Raw genomic sequence first — 24,413 nt, forward strand, 5'->3', positions numbered from 1 at the left:
AGTTAAGTGGAATTTAACATACTTTGCAAAAAACCTAAAGTGTTTTAAAAGTGTGTTTCCCATTAAAAAGAAATGAATCAGTGGAAAATCCACTGCATGGAAAACCATAAAGTAACACATCAGTAGCTTAAGCATGATTTCTATAAAGCCTAAAACAACATCAGGTTATTTGAGCTACTAGACTTATTTAGGACTGAAACAATGGTGAGATTTCAGAAAAAAAAATGTTGCCTATAGGTCAATCGGAGCTGATGCACTGAGGGTGAATACACTTCACAGTGAGTTCTACTCTTTCCTAACTAGTAAGTCTCACAGCAGCTATAATGACATCCACCAGGATATTATATGATTTGAGTGGTGCATCTACAGGTAGCAGGACACTTCTCCTTCACCAGTGAATGGTTACAGCTAAACAAGGCTCTCAGATTTTTGCAGTTTCCAAAGAAATCTTGATACTTGCAAGGATTGGCTAAAATACAAGAGATTGAAACAAAACCATGAAATATTAGTTGAAAAGCAAGTCCTGGTCTGATACTTGTGCATTTTTCAAAACTTACAAATTTTCGTGTCTATACAGTCTTTGTACTTTTGCTTTGCTGTTAAAATTGCTTGAATATTACAGAAGAGGGGATGCAGGCAGAAAGGGGGTATCTTACAGTTCCAATCTATTTGTACATTTTGACTTGCTCCACGTGGAAGTCTGCAGAACCTGGGGGCCTGTGCAGATCTTCATGTACATACAGACGTGTGAAGCTTGACAATCTGTTCGTGCCCTTAGATATAGATGTACATCAAGACATTTTGTCTTGAGATTTCCGGAAGAGGGCAGCAGATTGACGGTGCGATAATGCACCTACTGCTCAACAGCAACACAGTTTATCCCTTATCACAGGATGGTTGAGGTTGGAAGGGACCACTGGAAGTCATCTGGTCCAACCCCCCTGCTCAAGATTGTGCCTGTTCTGGTGGGATATTTAACCACTGTTATTTCTGGGAGGAAAGGAAAGGGGTAGTTCTAGGATCTTTCCTCCAGATTAGCAAGAACTAACTACGAAAAGTAAAATGCTACAAAGGAACAATGTTATTATCTGAGGTAGTGCAATGTTTGTTGTAAGGAAGAGAATACATGTACTTACTGCAAAGCCCTCTGTCACAGTGGCCAGGGCAGTCTGCACATTTTGGTCCACTTTTGTAAGGTGTAGCTATTTGCATTGCGTTATTTCCTCTGAAATCCGAAAGAAATACAACACAAAATAAGATCAAAGTGCAGCTCTGAGCCATTAACAGAAGTTCATGTTACTTATTGCAACGAAAAGCATCAAGAAGTTTTTGGATAAAATTATTTTCATAGACAGTCATGTTTTAGTTTCATGTATTCATAGAATACAAGAACTTTGATTGTAACTAGGAGGGACAATGAGGTTTAGAGAAAGAAAATTAATCGATATATTTGCATTTGTATAGCATTATCAGTTAAAAAAAAATCTTACGTGCTTCCTAGTGCTTTTTTAATGGCTGTCAGGTGATTGTGGTTTATAAGGAAATAACCTCAGCAGCCACCTTCTGACATGCAGCTGTTTCAGATGTGCTCTTTACCTCTGTGAATATTCATTTGCTGTTGGCTTTCACTTTGCATCTGACTTTCTTGTTTGTGGTCAAAGTTATAGGATGAGTTGTGCATGATGCCCGATTCTGACAGACATAGACCTTTCTTTGTTCATATGCTAAAATTTCCCTAATATCTGTTTCAATGTCAAATATAATAAACATTACTATTCAACCTTATGTTAAATCTGCAATTCACATTGGTATTTTCAAAATTATAAATGGTTAGAATAAACTGCAATAATTTTATCCTACACATGACCAATGGACCACAGGAGTTTTTGAAAACATATCCAGAATTATCACATCTTAAATGAGTAAAAAGGCAGGACATACGGAGGACAGTATTGGCAAACATAAAAGTAGTTGAACTGGTTCCTAGGACAGTAGGCAACTGCACATCCAATCTGGTAGCTGTTGTACCAGATTAGCTGTAGAATAAAAAATAAACACATTATTTCAGAGTCATGTTTTACTGACTTCTCATCAAAGAGCTCACAAAATAGAAGAACCAGAAGATAATTTTTTGTTTTGTTTTGTCTATTTAGCTTTTAAGTTTACAGTTTAGCTGTCAGAAAGAAAAAATAGAAAAATGAGTTAACCAGGTCCTCCAGTTTCCAAATGTTTTTGAACACAGTTTCTGGCACGACACTGAAGTTTAAATTCAAATATTTTCATCATAGATATTTTGCTTTGACAGTTCTTAAACAGAAATTTCAATCCCTATATAGAAAATGTTTATTTCTAAATTAAAGGTATTTCTACAGGATAATATTTCTCTTCTGGACAGCTCTCCCAAAATACTGATTCCCTTGCCTCAGAATTAGATAGAAAAAAGTTTGAATTTATCATTCTTCTTTGGATCAGAAGGTGAGTGATAGATAATGGTTTGATGACAGTGACAATTTTTTTTTTCTGATGATAAATATCTCCCAGCTCCCTTAAGTGTACTCCTGTAATTCTAGTGTAGCACTGCACTTTGTTTCAATTCTCCATACCTGAGTATAGCTCTCGATATTGACATTTTTCGTGGTTGCTCCAAATCCATACTTGAAATTGGAAGACTGACTGTACCAGACTCCAATTGCGTCAGCCCATGTTCTTGGGTTAGATGACAGCAAAACATTCTCACCACAGGTGATACCTGAAGTAGAAGCAAGTCCATTGTATTAGTTAGGAGAAAAGCAAGCTGTAGGGTGGGAGGTATGACAGAGGGGTTGTAGCTACCGCCTTAAAAAATCTATACCATGCCAACCTATGTGCCCTGTGATTTTAAGAAGAGGACAGTACACCTGATCCTATGAAAGCTGCAGGAAATGTTACTCTAATTTTGGTGAGCTTTCAGTCACAGATACTTATTTGACTACAAAATGTTACACAAAAATGTCTGTACTTATTCATACCAACAGTCATCTATTGCACTGTCTTGTCTTCACGAGGAGCCAAAAGCGGACACTTAAAGTAAGGTACAAAAATAGGGCAACTACACAGCATTCCTCTCTCTCAAGTTCCAGCAATTTGTCTTTCAAGGTATTTCTCTGACAAAGATGATGTTTTTGGGTTTAATAATCCTAAAAAGTTACTCTCCAACAGATTGAAAATTATCCTTATTTCTAGTTCACATGCACAGGGGTTGTCTGCAAATTGTCATTAACCCATCAGCTTAGCCTCTACATTTGTCATGTACCATTGATGACTCTCTGATCTTTTGGACTGACTTTCATCGCACACTTATTTGCCCATTTCTGAGCGTTTTTGGCAGCTTTCTCACTCCACACCTGAAAGACACAAAGGAAGAAGTATCTAGGTCACAGATAGGTTAGTGCAGTCCATGAGAAGAAAAAAAATGGGGAGTGACTTGGGCATTGTGCGCTGAATGCTCCTGTGGTCCTCAACAGAAGGCAGAGGAGTCATGCCAGTTTACACTACTGGGGCATGGGCACCGCATTTCTGCAGCTCTTAAAACTGCAGAGCAGTTTATTCTGCCCAGTATCACGCAGTCCTGTTCTCCAGGCGGTCGTGATGAATAGGACTTTTATAACATACTGTTGCTTTCTTTTGCCTATGTGTCTGAGTTAACTTTGCAGGGTGCAGTGTGATAAATGATATAAAACTCATTTTCAGCCCAGGTGCAGCTGAGATGTAGTGATAGACACCAGCTGGACTTTGAACATGGGGAATGTTTGCAAGTCTTACCATGCAGACTTAACCATAAAGCACTGACCAGCTTATCTACCCATGGGATGGGGGTAACAAAGAACATCAGGGGTGACAGGGATGGGAGCAGTGATGGGCAAAGCAAGCTCAGCTGAGGACAAATGGCAATGCAGACCCAGGTGTATTTTGCCCTCCTGACTGAGATTCAGAAGCATGCTGCTGCTGGTGCTCCTGCTCCACCTTTGCTTTACACACTCTTTCCTTCACCCAAGGCATGTGTTTCTCTTCTTCTAAGGGAGCTGCTTATCCCACAGACTAAAGAGTGTTATCCATAATTTGTGAGCCATCACTGCATTTTGTACCTTATCCCCGGTTTAAATGCTTTCCCTAAAAAGGCTTGCAGCTGCTGTCTGTTGCAATGAGCAAACATAAGGCAAGAACTTGTGATTCACTGTGCAGGCTATGTTAACGTAGGTTTGATGGCAATAAATATATGTGATTGGAGCAAACCTGTCTTCATGGTTCCTGTAGACAAATAACCCTAAGTATGGAACAGTTCCTATGTCGCTTAATTGAGTTTTTCTGAGTGGAGAAACTAAGACTTGTTGGTTAGGAGAGAAGTTTGGAATAGCACTTGTGGCCTATCCTGAGACCTTTGCAATGATTTTACAAGTGCTTGCAGCATCAAGGTGTGCAAAATTAAGCATGAAGCCTGCAGAAACAAAGGGATAAAATTCTGATTTCTTCATCTCAATCCCAGAGCACCTTTCCTGCCCTTTCTGTTCACTGAGCGTGGGTTGTTTAGAAGGCTAAAATCTTTGCTAATGATGTGGAAAGCAGGCTAGTTGCAATGCATAGCTTACCATCTTCAGCATGTTCCTGGCTGTGGGATTTACAGATCTCCGTATTTCATTGTGTTGCTCAAGGATCTGTTTTTGGTTTTGAAACTTAAAATGAGGAAAGGAGAAAGTGTCCATTTGTTTATACTGAAAACCCTGGAAAACAATAACAATGAAGGTTCCAGTTATCAGAATGTTAATAAGCAACATAAATTATGAGCTTCTTGTCAAAGTAAAGCTTCTTGGAAATTTCCAACTTTCTTTTATTGGCTCTTCTATTATTATAATTGCTGATTTTTTTTTTCTTCCTTCCTTGATTTGAACTGCACTTTTCATTAGGAGTCATGACCCTAAATGAAATTTGTAGGTAGGAATTCTACCTTCATATGTCTCCACACCAAACATGGAGAAAGCTTAGCTCTGGAACCAAATCTCAAGACTAGCTTTGACCTCTTGTGTGCACTAAAAAAAGTCTTTAGCTCTTGTCACTTGTAAGCTTTGGAAGTATGTGAAGCTGGATGAAAACTTAGGTCTGTTTGCAGACCATCTTCTGAAGTACCTAAGGTCAAGAAAGCAATGAATTATTTCAATTGTCTCTTACATAGTGATGTCAGGTCATGAATCCTTGCAAAGAAAAAGAGTTGCAATGCTTACGATGGAATTTTCAGACTAAAACGTCCCTCAGGGAAGGATTCTTCCCACTTAATGTCTGAAAATGAGACATCTCAGTCTAAACTAGATACCTTCACTCTCTTTGTCATCACTGGAGAGGGCAGAGGTAGCTCATCCCACAAAATCTGAACTCCTTTTTAGGACTGGAAGAACCATTCTCTACAAGTACCTCTTTCTCCTTCCTTTGTTTGTAGAGAGAGCCTGACAGAGATCTGAACAACTAATACTTTGAGTCAGTGAGATGAGTTCTGCCATTGGGGTGACAGTCTCTTTTCTAGGCACTGGTTCATCTTATTTAATTTTAGATATCTATAACGTAGATGTAAATATCTAAAAGTCATCTCAGTTTGCCGTTATGATCAATGAGAAAAGCATAAAATGAAAGAGACTAAATTCTGAAATGTCCAAGTAATATGAATGAATCCAGCTGCTTTGCCTTCAGAGCTCAATTCTACTTTTAAAAGGCTGTAGTCAGTGGCTTAAAATACCACCTAATGCCATTTGAAATGCCCAGAGAGCCCTATCTAGCCTCAAACTGTTGCTCCAGAATGGTATAGCTGTCTGTACAGCCACCCATGAATGACTTAGATACTCTGGAGAGTCTCAAGCTGCACTAAGACACTTCTGTTTGGGCAACTGAACCTACCCCAAGAGGTGTCATACATCTTGTTTAACTTAAGACATTTACAGTGGTAGAAATAACATCTCAGCCAGTTATTTTAGGCTGTTGCTTTACTCAGGTAAAGGAAACAAGCAACTTAGGACATAGTTCACCTGAGATTTATTGAAAAAAGGAATGATTGGCATCCCTGAAGTACTTATTTCTTTTCATTCATTAATAAGCAGATCTTGATAAATAGCTCACATTCAAGTGCCTACGCAGTAGATATCTACATCTTACAAGATTAATTCTTTCTAAGGAGAGGTGAAGGTTAGATTCCTGACACTTAGATAAACTATTTCAGAATAGCCTCCGTTCATATTTTTTGGGGAAATGTATTTTTAAAATTATTCTTGTGAAGAGAAGAATATTTTGATAGGCAGAAGAAATATTTTAATGCAAAAATATGTGAAAAATGAGAGTTTATCTTTATTGTCTTATGTTAACATGTTAACAATAATTTCAACCCTGAATTGTAAAGCTCTAGAGATCACTAAACCAGACTATGTCACGTCAGATATCTAACACTGTGCTCAGATACAGCTCTTGAATAGACGAATGCTCCTACCTGTCCATCAGATTGGTGTAGAAAAGCAGCCAGGAAAATGATCGCAGCTAGTAGATCCATTTCTACAGAGAAAAAACAAAAAACAAACCCCAAAATCCATTAATCTCTGTTGCACAAAGTTTGTGGTGCAATGTGGTATGTAAGCAAGATACAGAACTGCTGCAAAGTCAAGCCTGCCACACAGATTATTTTAGTTGGTACCTAATACAGTGGAATGTGCTGAAACTGTGCAAATGAGTGTACGATAGTGCACGGGCACCACTATCTCGTACAGAGAGAAGACTCCACCTTGCATTGAAGCAGGAAGCATAAGTGGCATAAAGTTGTGTGTTTCTTGTAACAGATGGATCAACCCCCTTTTGATTTCTCTATTCAAGATCTCTTGAATTTGCAGCATTTCCTTCATCTTTGCCTCCTTGTATAAAAAAAGCCCATTGATTTGTTCAGTAGGGACACATCAGTGTCCTGCTCAAGCAAGCATCATCCGTATTGGGAGCTGATATTGCGGAGTGGAGCACTGAACACGTCAACAGTTGTCTCCATTCCTTTTCTGCTCCCTGTTTCCTCATCAAATCAGCATCATAATGGCTCCAGTAAATGGTGATGTTCACCCTCAAGTTACACCTTACAACTAGACAGAAACAAAACCTTAATGAAATAATATTGGCTATTGCCCTCTGGCTGTTAAAATGCCTTATAGAAGCAAATACCACAGTACGTACACAGCCGGTCTGAAACCCACTCATATTCATGGGATATTTTTTCTACATGTCAGAAGAAACAGAGGTTACATATCTTTGTATTGTTGAGGATATACAGGAAATCATGTCTTTCTAGTTGGTAAGGAGTAAAGATGTGGCAAAATCCCAAGGAAGACTAACTTTGAGCTCAATGGGTTATCTTAAAATGGACTGAAGCAAGCAAGGAAAATAGACGTAATAAAAAAGTCAAACATAATAAACCTTAGAGCTGGTCTCTGAGAAATATCCACAATGTGAGCAGTACAGATCAGTGGCAGAGATCTAGGAAATCCTGCTTGACAGGGAAACTATTGGGATAACACCTGTTACAACCATAAATACACAACAAATATATAAACAATCCACCAATCCACCTCCGCTAAGTGATTAAATAAACATGTTGATGTTAGGTGAGAAGAATGAGTTACGAGCTTTTACTTATGGCAGGAACCGAAGGATGGATTCACATCTCAAAGAATTAATAACGAGTTACCAGGGTCCTGGAAAAACAACTGGCATTTCATTCTTCTTTCACTGAATAGAACGAATATTTCTTGTTCCTAGAACGATGGCTTGGAAGAGGTGACATTTATAGCATTATTCATATCCTGTTCATTATTTAACACCTGAAATTGCCTCTAGATTTTTGATCTGATCTCCCTTTTATTTATGTTGGGTTTATGTTGCTGAAGTCAGTGGATTTACTTGCTATATAGTCCTGTGTGAGTGAGTCTGTAGTGTCAGAAGTTGCTGTTTATTATAGGGAAAATAATGATAACAATAAAAAGAATAATGATGGGGGTCCAGAAAGAGTCTTAGTTTTCTTTGTAGATGCTTTAGTGTAACTCTTTCATTTATAAATAGTGCAGCAGCTCCAATACTTTCATCTTCACTGAGGAGCAAGTTCTATACATTGTAGTCTGTAACTGGGCACAAGCACGTCCACTTATAACCCTCATTTGGGGCTAAATTTCCAACTAAAATTCAGCCCTGCAGAGAGGGCCTGGGAAAGGCTTGCCAAAACACTGGAAAATATGAAGTTTTTCAAACATCTTTCTTTGTGTGTGACACCCCTTTTATGTTCACATTTTATGAGTATTCCACACTGGTTTGCAGTAGTATTCCAACACACATGTCACAGCGTATAACGTCATGGTAAAAGGCTTGATGTAGCGATGCTCTTGCCAGCATTTACCTTTGAGGTTGAGTTTGACTTCCTCTGAATTTAGGTGCTAAGAAGTATAAGCATAGCTAGAAGCATTAATCATTTTTACAACACAGGAAAGACTTTCCACTAAGATTGGAGCTCAATCAACCAGAGAACATAAATGTACCATGTGACTTTTACACCCAGCCAAAAGATCTTAGGGTTAATATTCACAGCAAAGTGTTCATGAACAAATATAAAGCATGAGTCCACTTATCAGAAGGTGGCAATCAAGCTACTGTTGGATCAAGATAAGTTATTTATTTTTTAGATGCCCAGCCATGCAGTTTCAGCCTACCTCTAGGGAGATTAAACCAAAGAGGAAAAGTGAATTCTCTTTTCACTTGCATGATAGCAACGCAAGACTAAGTTTTCGGAGTTCAGACCAAAAGCTGTTGGGTTATTCTATGCAATGTGCTGTATTCATTCATGAGCTCACAAGGTAATGAGCTTGACGTATCGATTCCCAAACTGATACTAACAAAAATGGTAGCACAGCATTGCCATGCAGAGATGTGAGTTTGAATCCAATGGGCTTCATAGTTACATTATGGTGGCACTGTGCCTGGGCTAAGAAATCTTAACTCTTAGGTCTATTCAGCCTGTGAAAACACCAAGAGCATGTGATCTGGTGACTATAATGCTCCTGGTACTGGATGAGTTGCATCTAGATTGATCATTTATTTCAGTACTGTATAGTCATATACATAGTCATGTATTGCATGATATAAATCAACAAGACATATCCTATCACACCAAAGACTTCATGTCATTCAGCTATTCAGTCTTTAGCTTGTTTTCCCATGCTTGCATGAGGTAGAAGCAGGGATTTCACTCACATTATTGAAGAATAAATTCTTAAACTGAAAGGATATCTTTGGTCTCTGAGGAGTTATCTTGTCCTTACATGCAGAAACAAGATCTTTCTGGGACTCCCCAAAAAAGTGCTACAACTGGAAACATAAAACATTTCTAGCACCAGAATTAAATTTGATTAAAATACTACTGCACATTTTCGATTGTCAGATTGTACAATCAAATTTGTCCCTTGGAATAAATCTATTTAGCATTACTTTCAAAGTCAAAAGATGACAGTTCCCAGATACAATTAGCCTTCCATGTCAATAGTATTCAATCCACTAAATCACTCGATGCTTCTGAAAAGACAAATGCTAGCAAGGCACTTTTAGGTAGCTCTGCTTGAAAACTGGAATTTCATGCAAATTTGATCGAATATACAAAAAATAAAATCTATAGCTAAAAAGCTAGAAACAAAGTTCTATTTGAAAAATACAGTCCAGGCTTTTCATGTGTAGTCCTGGTGCTTCACTCCTCAGCAGAGCATTTTTCCTGCCAGCTGATAAATCTTTCAGGGCATAACAGGTTTGAAAGTTTGTAAGAATGGGAATATTTGTCTTTTCAGTTACTTTGATATAAGTTTTTTCTACCTCCTCTGAGTTTACATCTTTAACTTTCATTTTGTAAAAAAATTTTCACTCTGCATTAATAAAACCCAATCGGCTTACTGCATACTGTAAGATATAATAGACATTTCAATACTGTATATATCTGAAAGCTTGAGCAGATAGTTAACATTTCTAGATGACAAAATTCTGAGTTCAGCTGTAGTGGTATATCCCAATACTCAAGTGAAATAAATTCAACATGACAATAATTCAAATGACATTAGAAAAGCATTTCCTGTGATTGACCACCCTCTGCAAAATGGTTCCCATTTGAAGAATGAAGCAAGAGCGTCAAAGTGTTACCTTCTGATCTAAAAAGAAACATGGGAATTAGACTTCACTGAAGCCATTTCTCACCCAGACAGGTGGAAGGTGTGCTTTCTAAGCAGAAGATATCATTTGTTTTTAAATTCTTCCTCTGGGATTATTATAAGCAGGCATTTTCTTTTAATTATCACATTTTGTACAACTTAGGTATTAAACACATTAGCCTTTGTAACACAGTGCCCAATCAATACTGACCAAGTGACTCTATGGATAAAACCTCTGATACTGAAATTAAATTCTGCATACATTACCTCTGTCCAGCCAGAATGCTTCTGTATCTTAGGAAGAGTGGCAGGAGTTAGAGGTTCTCCTCGCTCTCCGGTTGTATATATATATATGCGTTCCCTTCTCTTTCCTTGTCAATATTTACTGCCAATAAATTACATCAGCTTTGGGGCTGCATATTTTAGAAGAAAGAACTTTTCTTAAGGAACAGGTGACTGAAAACGAACCAACCCAACTGCAGTGTTCTGGCTTTTTTTGTTTGTCTCCAGGGCAAGGAAAGACAGAAGATAAAAGGCCTGTCCTTTTACAGCACTTTGACTTTGCCGGAATACTTGTAGTCTGATCAGCAAGTTGCAGTGCTGATGTTGTGTTCACAAAATGAAAGCTCAAGTTTAGGGACAGTTGCTTTGCCATTGTCTTTTCTGGCTCTGGCAAAAGAGTGGAATAAATATTATGAGGCAGAGGCGTAAGTCAGCAACTCACTTCGTAGCACGCTGGACAACACAATGATATTTTCTTCCAAGTGGTTCCTGAACTTCCATGTGCAAAATAAAATCTATATTGCGTTAGCTCACTAAGGCCAAAAGACTGTGGCACTAGGCATTATTGTACACACAATTCACCCCCTGTGTTGCTCAAGAGTAACCTACTTGCAGAACGGCTATAGACATGTATGTCTTCCCCCTTTAGTCTGAAGAGATTTGTGGCACATGTTTGCTTTTTTGCTCCGGTGCAGCATCACTCAGCTCACCTTCCCTTTTTGCAGAATCTTTGCTTCCACTCATTTATAAGGTACTATCACAAAGTCAGCTTGGGCAGGCCCTCAATGCTCAGCTCTGCTCTATTTAAACACAACCTGTCTTGCTTCCTTCCATGCTGCCTGTTGGCTTGCAGAAGCCCTAAAGCATCTGCACATCTCCTCACTCTTTTCTTGCAGTTCCCTTCCTCATCCTCGCCTTTGCTGTGATGCCTTGCACACTGAGCCCCATTTTCGTTAGGCTGGGTCGAGGTTGCTGTCATAGTACAACTCAATATTGTTTCATCATTTTCTGTTTTCTGCAGGATTTCTGCAGCTGTATACCGTTGCCAGCATTTTAATATCGGGTTATAATTCCTTTCTAACACAGCAGCTTTTGTTCTTTATTTGTATAGCAGGCAGCACTATGGGAAGTCGCTTGTGATAAGGTCTCCTGTATCCTTCCATGTTCTGAGATAAGGACAAGGGTGCTTTTTTGTCTGAAGTGCTTGGACAACTTTGATAAGACCAGGGTTATCACCAGCAGAAAGCCTAATAAACTGCTTACCATAGTTATTAAGACTGCGTCTCTATTGACTGTGAGGGGAGGCAGCTTAGCACCTCCAGATCTCAATGCCTTCAGAGATAGTTCCATTATTTTACTCCATCCACTGTACTCGGTGATTTTCATTAACTTGCTGCAGTCACCTGAGTTTTATTTGTATTGTTAAAATGAAATAATACTACTGCAAGTATTTCTTTAGAGCGTGCCACACCTGTTTAAATAGTTAAATCCATTTGTTCTACAAAGAATGTCTGTCAGATATGCTACAATTCATGGTCTATGGGTAAAATAATTGGGAAGAAAACAAAAATTAATAAAACTGACATCCGGAACCACGGTGCAAAAAGCAATTTAGCATATCAATTCTCACTTCCTCATGTGGATTACTTGAAGGGGTGGAGTAATTTAATTAAAAAAAAATAAAATTAATTCCACAGGGTTCTGCAAATGTATGTATTTTTTTTTTAAAGATAAATCTATGGAAAGTTCTTAAAAAAAAAAAAAAAATCATTTTGAGAGATTTGACTGTGGAAGTTCTTCCAGCCCTTACATAAACCTGAACTACAAGAATCTGATTTGAGCTCAAGCAATGAAAGAAAAATTACGGTTTCTTCAATTCTTCAGTTCCACTGAAGTTAATGACAGCTTAACTAGTACCTTTGATTAAAATTCATGCTGTTCCGTGTGGTTCAGGCTTTGCATAGATCTTTTTCTTAGGTGTACAAAACACCTTGCAGACCTGATCCTTTTAGCTAACGTTGTTTTGCAAAAAGGAACATTATTAATTTCTTCCGCACAACCCAACTCACCTTCCACTCCAGATTATTATTATTTATAATATTTATAATTCAAACAGCTACTGTCAGATGGGGGTAGATGCCACACAAAAAAGCTAACCCAGGCAAAGACAAGGCAGATAACCGCAGAAGCTACAAGTCTTTTCGGAGGCTGTTGGACTACCAGGGTTGAGATGCTGGGTGTAAATGACTTACAAATTGGAAATTTTGACTACAGCACCGTTATAATACTGCACCATTGTTTTTGAACTGGAGGAGGTGTGTGTTCAAGCCAGCATGGAGAGCAAGCAGAGCAAATCCACCCTCCACTGAGAAACACACCATTCGATGTCTGCCCTCAGTCTTCGGAGAGCAAAGCTCCTCACCACGGCTTTTCTCCCCCATCTTTCAGTCCAAGCAGATGTACTGGTTAGATCGCTGCCCACTGGGGCACAGCTGCAGTCTTTAAGGGTTGAAATTTGCTTTCGCATTACAAAAGAGACATTTCAGGCACCGTTGCCTACAGGTGATTTTTCAGGTTCGCTGTCAGAAGCAGACCTTCAGACCGGCAGTCCGACTCCTCCTCATTCGCTGGGCTGCGTTGACTTGAGCGCTGAGTTTAAGCCTCTGTTGAACACGGCTTAATAAGATCTGCAGTGGAGAGGGATGAGGAGCAGCTGAGAAAGACCCAAACCATTGCCTACAAGCTGGGTTTGGAATGAGACTTCTGCTCAGTCCTGAGATTGTCTTGGTCTTGTCCTTCTAGTGGTTGCCACTGAGCTTTGTATGCTTATATACATAATATAACGGGACTGATTTGTAAGTTTAAAACTAATGTGAATAAATATTGTTCAGGTTATTTGCTCTCTGGCCAGAAGCAAGGAAATTCTCAAGTGAGGTTGTAGACTAAGCACACACATAACTGTCTGACTGTGGTTACCTGAGGCAGTGTTATTTCAATAACTACTCAATTCTGCCACAGACAAATCATCTCATAAATAGATTTAATAGTTAAATATATTTGTATATAGCCTACAAAATAGGAAGAAAGTGTTTCTGAATTTCCTGATCTCTTGCTTTGAAATGAAAAGGGAGATTTTTAACTTTTTGTGACTTGTAAACAGGAGTTCATTACTTTTACATTCTTCTTTAGAGAAGTCAGCACCCTAGAAACAGAGCACAGGAGAGGAAAAAGTAGAGATTAGTAGTTTTTTCTTTTTTTTCAAGGATAAAGGTCATCTTGACAATTAAGAAAATAAGAGATAAAATTGTCAGCATAATCATGTTAGTCAATCCCACTACCTGCAAGGACTAGCCAGGTTAAATCCTTTAATTTCCCATACAATTTTGATTTGTTTCACAAAACATCTGTTCTAAAGTACTATTCTGATTCATAGTTAGAAATAATCTTTTTAAAAATAATTATGGCTTCACAACTGAATTAAGAAACTTTGTAATAACTCTAGCATATTGTTACTTGAAAAAAAATATTGTTAATAGAGAACAAAATACATTTTTTTTTTCATGGTCAAATATGACTCTATCTTATTTGGCTAATCCATCACTTCTTATAATCACCACACTAGGAAATTCCCACTGAGTCTGTGTTAATTTGCTAGTTTTATTAAACAAAGGTTTGACTACCAGATTTGAAGCGGGATTCACTTCCCTTACATTGGCTGTCGAGAAGTTAAGAATCTATGCCAAACCCATTGTCTAAACTCTTAGTAGTCGGTGGACGAGGCAGGTGTAACCAACTGGTCGCTCCTTCCACTGGAAGTCAGGGATCTCACGTACAAGGGTTGAATTAAGAGTGTATGAAGTAGGAGCTAACCACCCTAACAAGCAGTCCCACCATGTCCCTTCTAAACGCTTCCCATTTGTAGGAGGGGACAAGATACTTCTAGATGTTTTGAGCTCAGGGGTATTATTTTTTTTAAACTCTCCTGCTTTTGCAAAGCCGCAGATCTCTCAAGCAAACGCAGACAGCACTGACTGCAATGCACGAATTGTAGTCATTGCTGCCAACCTACTGCTGGTACCCAACCTTTGGACTGCAGCTAAGTTATGAAAGTTTTCATCCTGAAGCAAAAAATATGGGTCTAGATCCTCCACAAGGGATTTTCCCCATTAAAGGAATTCAAGTTTTCGCAGTGCCCAGATGGTACAGTGATTGCCCTAGTGATTGCAGTAAGTCTCCTTTCATGACACTGTGAAACTTGAAAGCACTGCCTACGTGACTATTCATAACCAGGGGAAAAAAACCCAAAAAGCTAGATGAACCAACAGTAACTGTGCATAAACACAGTATAATACAATAATTAAAAAAATAGTCAACCACAAACCTTGAGAGGCCTTTTCCCTCCCTTCTGCCCCCAGAACAGGATCTGTTATAAATAGGCTGCTCCTGACAGATGTTTTTCTACACAGTTCTTAGAAGTTTGCAGCAAGGAGAACTCATGGTTTCCTTGGGTGATAAACTTAATTCCTTTCTAGTCTTACCATTTAAAAACTGCTTTTAAAGTCTAACGTATGAAATTGCAGAAGGAAATTTTTGGGGGCATGGAAGTCATTTGCATGAAGTCCAGAAAGGATTAGCAAATGATTCAATTACTAAAATCATACACTTTTCATATAAAAGCTCAATATGTGCACGTGTTTGTGGTCTTTTCAATCTTCTCTGTTGAAATGTGGCAAAGCTGAGCGATGTAAAAATGTAGTATTGTTCTTTTTTAACTGTATACAGACTGGCACTTCAGCTACAGCTTAGATTTAGTAATTCATTAGAAACTTTTTCTAAATCTATACTATGGGACATCAAGGATCTGGCTCCAGAAATGAAATCTGGGATAAAATTTATTCTAACTCCTGGGATAACTCAATAGTAAAAGCACTTGCATTTGAGCTAGACTTTTTCATCTGCCTTTCTTGTAAATAGCTAAAAAACACTTTTAAAGTCACCTTTAGGAAGCAACATATCTAATACATTTAACACGTTAGAGTAGAATAAAAGAAACTATCAGGTCAGTAAGAGAGAGAAGTGACATCCCTTCAATCACATTTCTCCCATAAAACAAATAAACCAATGCCTGTTGTAAGTGAATGTTAACAATACGGAAGGATACAAAGAAAGTGAACACAGAAGTCTTCTGTATTGAAACCTCGTGTGGAACAACACTTTTTTTTCAGATATGTCTTCCTCTGTGAGAGTCTGCTGTAACCAAACAAAACATAGTTATTCCCAGCTGATGGTTTAGAACAAATCTGTTATTTGAAATAAATCTGGCCATCAGGAAACAAAGCAAGCAAACAGCAACAACATTTCTCAGAATCCAAATTGACTTTTGATATAGGTGATTTATTGAGTGATTTTTTAAAAAAAAAAAACGCAATGGAATATACATCCCTTTCCTTCTAATAGTGGAAGACACAAAGCAATACAGTCTCCCAACTATTACAGATATCACAGAATCATAGAATGGTTTGGGTTGGAAGAGACCTTAAAGATCACCTAGTTCCAACCCCCTGCCATGGGCAGGGACACCTTCCACTAGACCAGGTTGCTCAAAGCCCCGTCCAACCTGGCCTTGAACATTTCCAGGGTTGGGGCATCCACAACTTCTCTAAGCAACCTGTTCTGGTGCCTCACCACCCTCAGGGTGAAGAATTTCATCCTTATACCTAATCTAAATCTACCCTCTTTCAGCTTAAAGCCATTACCCCTTGTCCTATCACTACACGTCCTTGTAAAAAGTCCCTTTCCAGCTTTCTTGTAGGTCCCCTTCAGGTAGTGGAAGGCTGCTCAAATGTAATGCTGATCTGGAGGTATTTGTTCCTTACACATGGGTAAAAATGGTTTTAAGGGCTCAGCTTCAGTTTACATGGTTAATGACTTCAGCCATAACTATCTCTGTGTCAAACACGCTGTACAAATTGCAGTTTTTCATGAATGCCTTATTGTTTGCTACATGTATTTGCTGGGAAAAGGTGTTTCTCTAATCTAAAAATAGTGATGACAATGTGGGGACTTTTGCAGTGAATTCTTTAAAAAAGTGTCAGCCCTAAATTCATTCCACATACAACGATTTTAGCCTGCTCATGCATTTGACATAAGAGTATACAATACCAGAGGTATTGTAGATGACACAGAAAGGTTGGTCTTCTTGCAGCTGTGTCCAGTTAGTAAAAAATATCTTGAACTTGCTGAGACTGAAAAGCATGTTAAAATGTAGAAGAAAACGGGAAAATCTGATTTGCAAGTCAGTGAGTCCTGAATGGATCATTCTATTGGACTGGTTGCAGTGAGCAAATGAGAAATGTTTCGAGCAATGAAAAGAAGTATTAAGATAATCTCCATTTAAAATCACAGTATCCCAGCATGAAGACTCATTTGGAAATGATATTGCTGATTAATTACAGTTTGACTCATAATAATTACTGACCTAACTGCATTTGGCTACAGCCAAGCTTGTTTGCGGAATGGCTTCTCACCTTTTTTGTAATAGCATAGAGGTTATAATACTCTGAAGTGGGAAACTACTTGACGAAAGATGAATCTCACCTATATAACCAGGGGGCATATTACATACCCATTCACAGCATATCTCGACTGAGAGGGCTTTCCGTACACCTCGCTGAAGATGAGCCATTCTACAGTCTGACGTGCAGGAACCATAGGGCTAGATGGGTAAAAAGGCAAGAGGGAATACTTAACTGCATGAAAAAGGCCCTGAGAAAAAACACTGTAAAGGGAGGCATAGATTTCTGGTTTCTGCATCCTGTAATGGTTTTCACTTTCAGAGAGACATGATCTGATAGAAAATGTACACACAGTCCAGGAAGCAGAACCTGGAACATTCTGTTCTGTAATGAACTGCAGAAAAATAATTGGTAAGAAAAAAATATTTCCTGGCTGAAACTGATACACGTCTTTTACTAGCTTCTGCTATTGGAAAATATCCAGTTATTCACACTAGTATCAACGCTATCTAAGCACACGTGCTTACGTTAGTGCTTTTCTATGATCAAGGCGGGGAAAAGCAAATACATACATTTTTTCATAAATCAATGAATAGATTCTTTTGAAAGAAGTCATAAAATATAGTTGTGTCCAACTAAAAGAGGGTATCTAAAATGTAGGTTTCTACATCTGAGCTAGTTATCCCAACAGAGGGAAGGACTCTAGGTTAGTGGAAACCTAAGCCTAAATGCAGCAGCCTGTATGGATGCACTTGGCACCACTTCATATGAAACAAAATGTCCAAGACACCCTTGCAGTGCTAACGATGTTGCAAAGGGCATATGGAAGACCGGTGACTTTCCAAATTATAACTGGAGCCCTGGCAGGATACTCTAGGGCATCTCAGGATGTTGTGGACTTGCAACTGAATTAAACACTTAGATGAGACAATCAGGGGTGTCTTGGGAAAGACTTCTCTCATGGTAGGAGATCTACATTTCAGCAGGTTTATTGTGTATCAAGCTCTATTGTCTTCATTGATCCAGCTCCACCAAGGAAAGGAACCCAGAGTAGTTTTTTGGAAAAGCTAACCTTGTAGAATCAGTTGAATCTCCAGGTGAAAGTCAGATGAGATCAGTAGCACTCAAGGCATCCCTATTTTCTAAGTGTGCACTCGTGTACCTTTTACTTTGTGACTTGCAATATTGCCATTATGATTCCATGTACCCATCATAGTCTTTTAATAGCTAGGGTAGAATTCAATTTGTATTCAAACTGCATATATCTATAGTAAAGCTGCCTTCATCTAAATTTAGTTCCCTTTATAGTCACTGAAGAAAACCAATCAGTTCTGAGATGTGGTGTGCATTGCCCTGAATGTCTTACCCTACACCAGACCATGTAAATCTGAGATTAAAAACATGTATTTTTCTCAACTACCAGTAAAAGTAATTTGGAGCAATTAGTCTGCATTATAGATATTTCAGTCCAGGAGCACTGTAGCTCACCTCCTACTCTTCAGCAATGGAGAGCAGCTAACTGTTATCTATGAGGAAGTTTAGTTTGGACCAGATATCCCAAAATGAATCTGTAGAAAGAAAAAAATCATGCAAAACCGAACTTGCAGCAGCCAGAAATTTTTTTAGAAGCATAATAAATAAATACTCCCAGCCTTCTGTTTTACTTGTGTGACTGATGTCTCATAAATTATGTCTATCCTAATAAATTCATGCTGCTCAGAACCATTGTGTTCAGAGCCTGATGGCTTTGTTTCACCTACTGTTCCAAATTCAAGTGCATTTACTGACCATGTCTGGTTTAAGTTGCCATCTTTTTCCCACGTTCTGATATTCTGCTGTATTTTATTGGTATCAAAAGTGGAACAAAGGCTACCTTTCTATTCGGTTTGCCTGGTACATGTCGGGACGTGGTAGAACCTTAATACAAAATATAGTAAGCAGGAATTACTGAGGAGGAGGGGAAAGAGATGAGATTTAAAAAGAGAACCAGGCAAAAGTAAGGTACAGGTATACTGAAAGCAAGGTCGGCTACAAAACGGGGTCATTGAAGGGCACCACAACTGTTGAGTTCATACCCACCTGCAGTTATGCTTTGTGGAGAAAGCCTGACAGTGAGCTGCTCAGGTGGTTAGAGCTAAATTCTGCTCTATTGTACCCCTTGACCACACAATCAACAGCTGAACAAGCAATTTAGCAATCAGCTCCTAAAATAGCTCACGCTCTTCTCCTTACGTCCACTGCTGGCAATGAGAAGTCACCGCAAAAAGTTCCTGGGTGCTCAACCTGCAGGTGCAAAGAGAAATAGGTACTGACCATCTTTTCCTGTCCTCAGCTCTTAACAGCTTAATACCTTTGGCTAGTGTCTTGCTTAGGATTTTGGGGCCGGGAATCCTGTCCCTCACTGCAGCAGTACAGCTGCAGAACACCGGGAGAGATGGGTTTTGTGGTAACAGCTGTGGATGTGGATTTGCACAGGCTGCAGCTGTGTGCGGAGAGGAAATGGGTAGGGTAAGAAACATCGGGCTAACGGCTCATAAAACCCCAAGCATAAGGACAGAAGTCTATGATCAGCGCTGTGCGAATAGCGCAGCAATAGCCTAGGGCCATTAGTTGCAGGTTGAAGCTCTTCCAGGTTTGATTTCTTATCCATCCAGCTCAAGCTAAGCAGTCAAATGCGCTTGCCAGACAAATAGCAAAACTGTGACCTAGAGGGGGAGAACACACCAGCTGGCAGCCAACCTAGAGCTGGAAAAAAAATCTCTGATGTTGTAAGCAGCAGATCTTTCACATCCTACCTCTGACGCCAAAGATGAATAAGGGATGTCGAGAGTATGCCACTTTTTAATGTCAGCTTGGGTTGCGAAGTCAGCGAGGCTGATGTTCACTGATCCTTAGGAGAAGAAAGCCTACGGAGAAAGGGCAGCTAGTGGTGTTGACATGATGCACATTTTAATCGGTCCCCTTTGCAAGCCGTAACAAGCTGTCCCTTAACCTAGATGACTCAAGAACTACATAGTAGCCTCTTCTGAGGAAAAGGAATGCCTTATCTGGGTGGTCTAACCTAAAGAAATTACTGCTCTGGTATGTGACTGGATTGCTTTGAATCTGTGAGTTTTTAGCCCTGTGAAAAATTGCAAGAAAACAATTTCTGAAAATGGACAAGACAACTTTGCACTCAGAGAGAGCAGAACTGTAGTTTGGCTGAGGACATAGCTACAAACCAGGAGTGGGAAGGCTCCAGTGGGTCCACAACTGTCAACAAAAGTTTTACTCTTTCTGGCCCAGAATGTTCAGCTGCAGAAGTAGGAGAGAGTTTCTTTTGTATTCTCATTTGGAAAATTGTGAGCTAGCTGAAGAGCACTATTTTAGTTCTCCTGAAACTACTGGGGGTTTGGGTCACATCAGCCAGTAAGTTTTTTCTGGAAGTATTTTTTCAGAGTTGGATAAATACTGTTGCTTTCTCCTGCTGGCATGGGTTTAAAACACCCAAGTAGGCTACATAAAATCCAGTTTAATTCCCTCTGTTTTAATAGAGAAGACATAGCAGCTCTTAACAGAGCTCCCCAAAAGGGGTTTATATATGATTTTGAGGAGGCTATTCTCCCCCGGTGATATCAACTCTGCAGCCTTATGGTTAAGACATTCCCCTAGGAAGCAGCATAGATATATTCCAGTGTTACTTTAGAAATTGCAAACCCTGCACAGATATAGGTGCCCAGAGTGGCTGTGGATGCCATGTAGGTCTTTCCTGGCCTCTTCCTTCTATTCCGGAAGGGTATCAGTCTCTCACAAACCATCCGCCAGCCCCACACAGAGGTACTATAGGCACTGGGTCATCTAATACAGCATTACTTATGTTTGGGCACCTTAACCACTTCCAGAAGTCATTGGGAAGAGGGAGAAGAGGGGATAAAGAAGCCATATTCATGAGTGCAAGCCACTCCAAATCCCTGGCGACATGAGGATTAGGACACTCTTCAGGAGGGACGTATGCTTCAGCACAGACAGGAGAGGGATCCATCCAGGTTTCCCACACAGTGGGTGAGGTATTTTATTCATGTAGCTACTAACTGTGAAGGAGATGGAGATCCAAGCACTACTTGCACTTCTTTTTGTCTCTGATTTTCCCATAACCGCCCTTAATTAAGCCTGAATGGAGCGATCCGGCCTGAATAATTTTTGTTTCCTGAAGTATTGGAGAAAATGGGAAAGAAAAGGTTATATTTATCTATTTCAAATGAAGTTCCACCTCTAAGTCCCTGGCTGAGCTGCAGGAAAAGAACACCAGAAGAGTAACAGTTATTTTAATCATCTTTACAAGATCAAACGCTTCATTTCCAAAGTCTGAGACTTAATTTTAAATCTGTCTCTCTTAAAGAGACTCTTCAATAGATATTTCTGTGCTTTATTTAGTTTTTACAGTCACAGTTTGACACCGCAATTAACAGGTTAGGGTATTGCCTGGTTACAGATCCTCATGCTCTTTTTCAATAATGCTTCACAATCATATTTCTCTTTGAGAATACTTTATTATAGTACAACCCTGGACAGCTTTCAATTCATCTGTGGTGAGAGAGGTTTGGGAATAGGGTTGACGTAAGCATTTGTAAAGGTCTGGTAGGAGAAAGGGACAGTCTCTATCCAGATCTGAAAAATAACTTCCAGCCAATAATTTTAAGCACTTCGTCAAAGAACCATCTCATAATCTTGCGGAAACAATGCACTGGGTGCAAAATATAGAGAATGTGTATGACTGTTTTTTGGGAGCACTTAAGAGCAGCTACAGGAGTCCCAGGACGGTGACTTTTTCAGGCTTCTTGTGTCAAGTGCAATTAAAATTCTAACACTGTTATTTAAAGCGTTTTGGTGAAAACTTAAAGCTTTGGCTGTAACTTTCTGCTACAGGAGCTTTGTTTATTTTTTTCCTTTTTCTTATTTGTCCTGTCATTTGTTAAGGACTGTTACTTTATGATGGAGAAATATTGATTTATGGATCACCTTTCTATGGAAATATGCACTACAGCATACGCGCCACCCAGAACTTTGTCTTTGATTATTATTATATTGCATGTTGTATTTTATTCTGACCATCTATTCATGTTGGTCAGCTTACTCTTTCCCCCTCAAAAAGGAAGAATAAATAAATCCCTTAGCTCTAGTTACTCAGACTGCTTCCTGCTATCTTTTTTCTGAACATTATCAGTCTCACAATCACGTTGAGAAACTGAGGAACATCTTGATCTATTGTGTGGCCCAGTTGTATCCTCACTAAAATTCCCATTGCCTGAGGTTAAGTGTTGCTCTAGATGGAGAAATGATGCTACTGGGATTATCACAGCTGTAAATTTCTAGTAGGAAAAAAGCCCTGAAAACTTCAAATATCTGCAAGAAAGAAGCCACTTTCTTGCTTACCACAGCCATGTAATATTTTAAGTTATCATGAAAATTACTTAGCTCAGCATGAAGTTGTACTTACACATTCCTGTTCTAAAAAACTGCGCTAGGAATTTCCAGAAAGTGCGGTACAGTTGTTATGTACTGAGTTATCTCTGTACTAATATTTACACAATGATATACTATAAATTTCTTTGGAGTATTAGTACATCAACTTAGGACTTGCTGATGGTGAACAGAGTGAAATAATTAATTTATGGGTCTTACTAAGAAGAAGGCAGTTAATACATCCCAGAACAAAACATGCCTTTTTTGATGTCTCATCCATTTTAAAGCTTGGTATCCTCTGATTTGCATTCATATATTTGGTTCTTCTGTTGTCTTACCTTTTATTAGCCGAGATAACATTTCCAATTTATTAGGTTCTTTTTTGAATTCCAGTCCCATTCCCTACACAATGCAGAACCTCAACCAGGTTCAGTTATAAAAAAGTTTTTTAGAATTGAACTCCCTGTACAACAGCACAAGTAAACAATGAAAACAGTGATTGGTTCACACAGCACGGGAGCCCTCTGGGCCCTTACCTGATATCAATTCTTCATGTCAAAGTGAGATGCAAATTGAAACTTTTGCAAGTTTCAACTGAGTGTTTCCTTCATGAAGATGGAATCTAAACCACATTTTCTTTCTTTATATCTAATGACATATAAGTCAATATTAAAAGTCTTATTAAAGTCACAGTATATCTTGTCTATTACTTTCAGTTTCCTCATTTTGCCAGTTATCTATCTGTTACAGCCGAGAGTTGATACTCCCCCTTTGAATTGGACACTTAGGATGTAACTTATGCAAACCGATCAAGTTATTTATTGGTTAGTGAACACACTTTGAGGTAATAAGTAAAGCAGCCAGTAATCTCCATCAGTAACCTAAGGAATGAAAATAATCTATAATCCAATTAACAAAATAACAAGCTACTAATATTAATTGACTGTTATATAGCTATGCAGGCATTTATGTGCAACTATGAAACTATTAATTATAGCTCTTAAATCTAGTTTAAGGTCTACATCCACTATTAAATTACAATTCTATAAATACTGTGACCCAATGCTATTTCTGCCCCCTCCACCAGATGTTGACCTGATGCAAAGTACAATGGGTTGTCCAATGGGGGACCCTCAACTGTCCTGGTGGACTCAGGTCTGCAGGTTGGCATCACTGATGTCTGTAGGTGTTCACGCCCTTGCTGCCAGAAGATTCACTTACTATTGTTCTTTGATTTTATTCTTTATTTTCCATTTTTCTGAGTTTGAGCCCACCTTTTCGCTGCCCTTGCACCCTGTTTTCTCTTCTCAAACTCCTCTCAAATAAGCAGTCCTTTCCTAATTAAATTTTCCCCTTTGATCCTAGTTTTGCTTCTAGTGTATCCAAACTCTGATACTTCTGATAGCATTCCCTAGGCAATCTTGCTCTTATATGGTATTACTGAAACAGTAGGTGTGAGTGCCATTGCAACCCATTGCAACACCCCTGTCATTTTCTAGTTCATACTGGTTGTATTTACTTTACCATATCCAGTCACTTGACAGAATTATTCTACTTTAGCCTTGATTCTTCTGCCTAGCTCCAGCTGAACACAAGCAGGTTCTTATCTTATGTGCCAGTAGTTTGCATACCAGAGCAGCAGAGTAACTTCTTTCACATTTCTGCTTTGTGTGCGTAAAGGGAAACGTAAAAGTTCCCTTTTAAGGACTTAGCTACCGTGAGACCTCTTCATCTCACAGGCCTGCTTGATGGAAATTTGAAATATTAGATGCATTTTGTTATCAACAAAGACTTTATGGATTTATGTATTGCTTTTTAAATTATTTGATCCAGAAGTTTTCCCTGGATCAAACTGGGCCAATGATTCAAACGCTTCTTTAGTTCCCTTTTTAGGCAGAAGTTCCATATTCATCTTCCCAATGCTCTAAATCACTTCTTCCATGAAGTG

At 38.9% G+C, this 24,413-nt stretch overlaps 1 protein-coding gene across 1 annotated transcript in view; it reads right to left on the reverse strand.

Moving 5' to 3' along the window:
- Nucleotides 1–341: 341 nt before the first annotated feature.
- LOC104252177 (cysteine-rich venom protein) overlaps nt 342–24,413 on the reverse strand; it is a 51,167-nt gene continuing 27,095 nt past the window's right edge. Inside the window, exon 8 of the mRNA XM_059834685.1 lies at nt 342–469. Within this exon, the coding sequence (XP_059690668.1) occupies nt 342–469 (128 nt within the window). The remainder of the gene's footprint in view (nt 470–24,413) is intronic.

The sequence above is a fragment of the Gavia stellata genome, chromosome 2 (assembly GCF_030936135.1).
Source record: "Gavia stellata isolate bGavSte3 chromosome 2, bGavSte3.hap2, whole genome shotgun sequence".
Classification (NCBI taxonomy): Eukaryota; Metazoa; Chordata; class Aves; order Gaviiformes; family Gaviidae; genus Gavia; species Gavia stellata.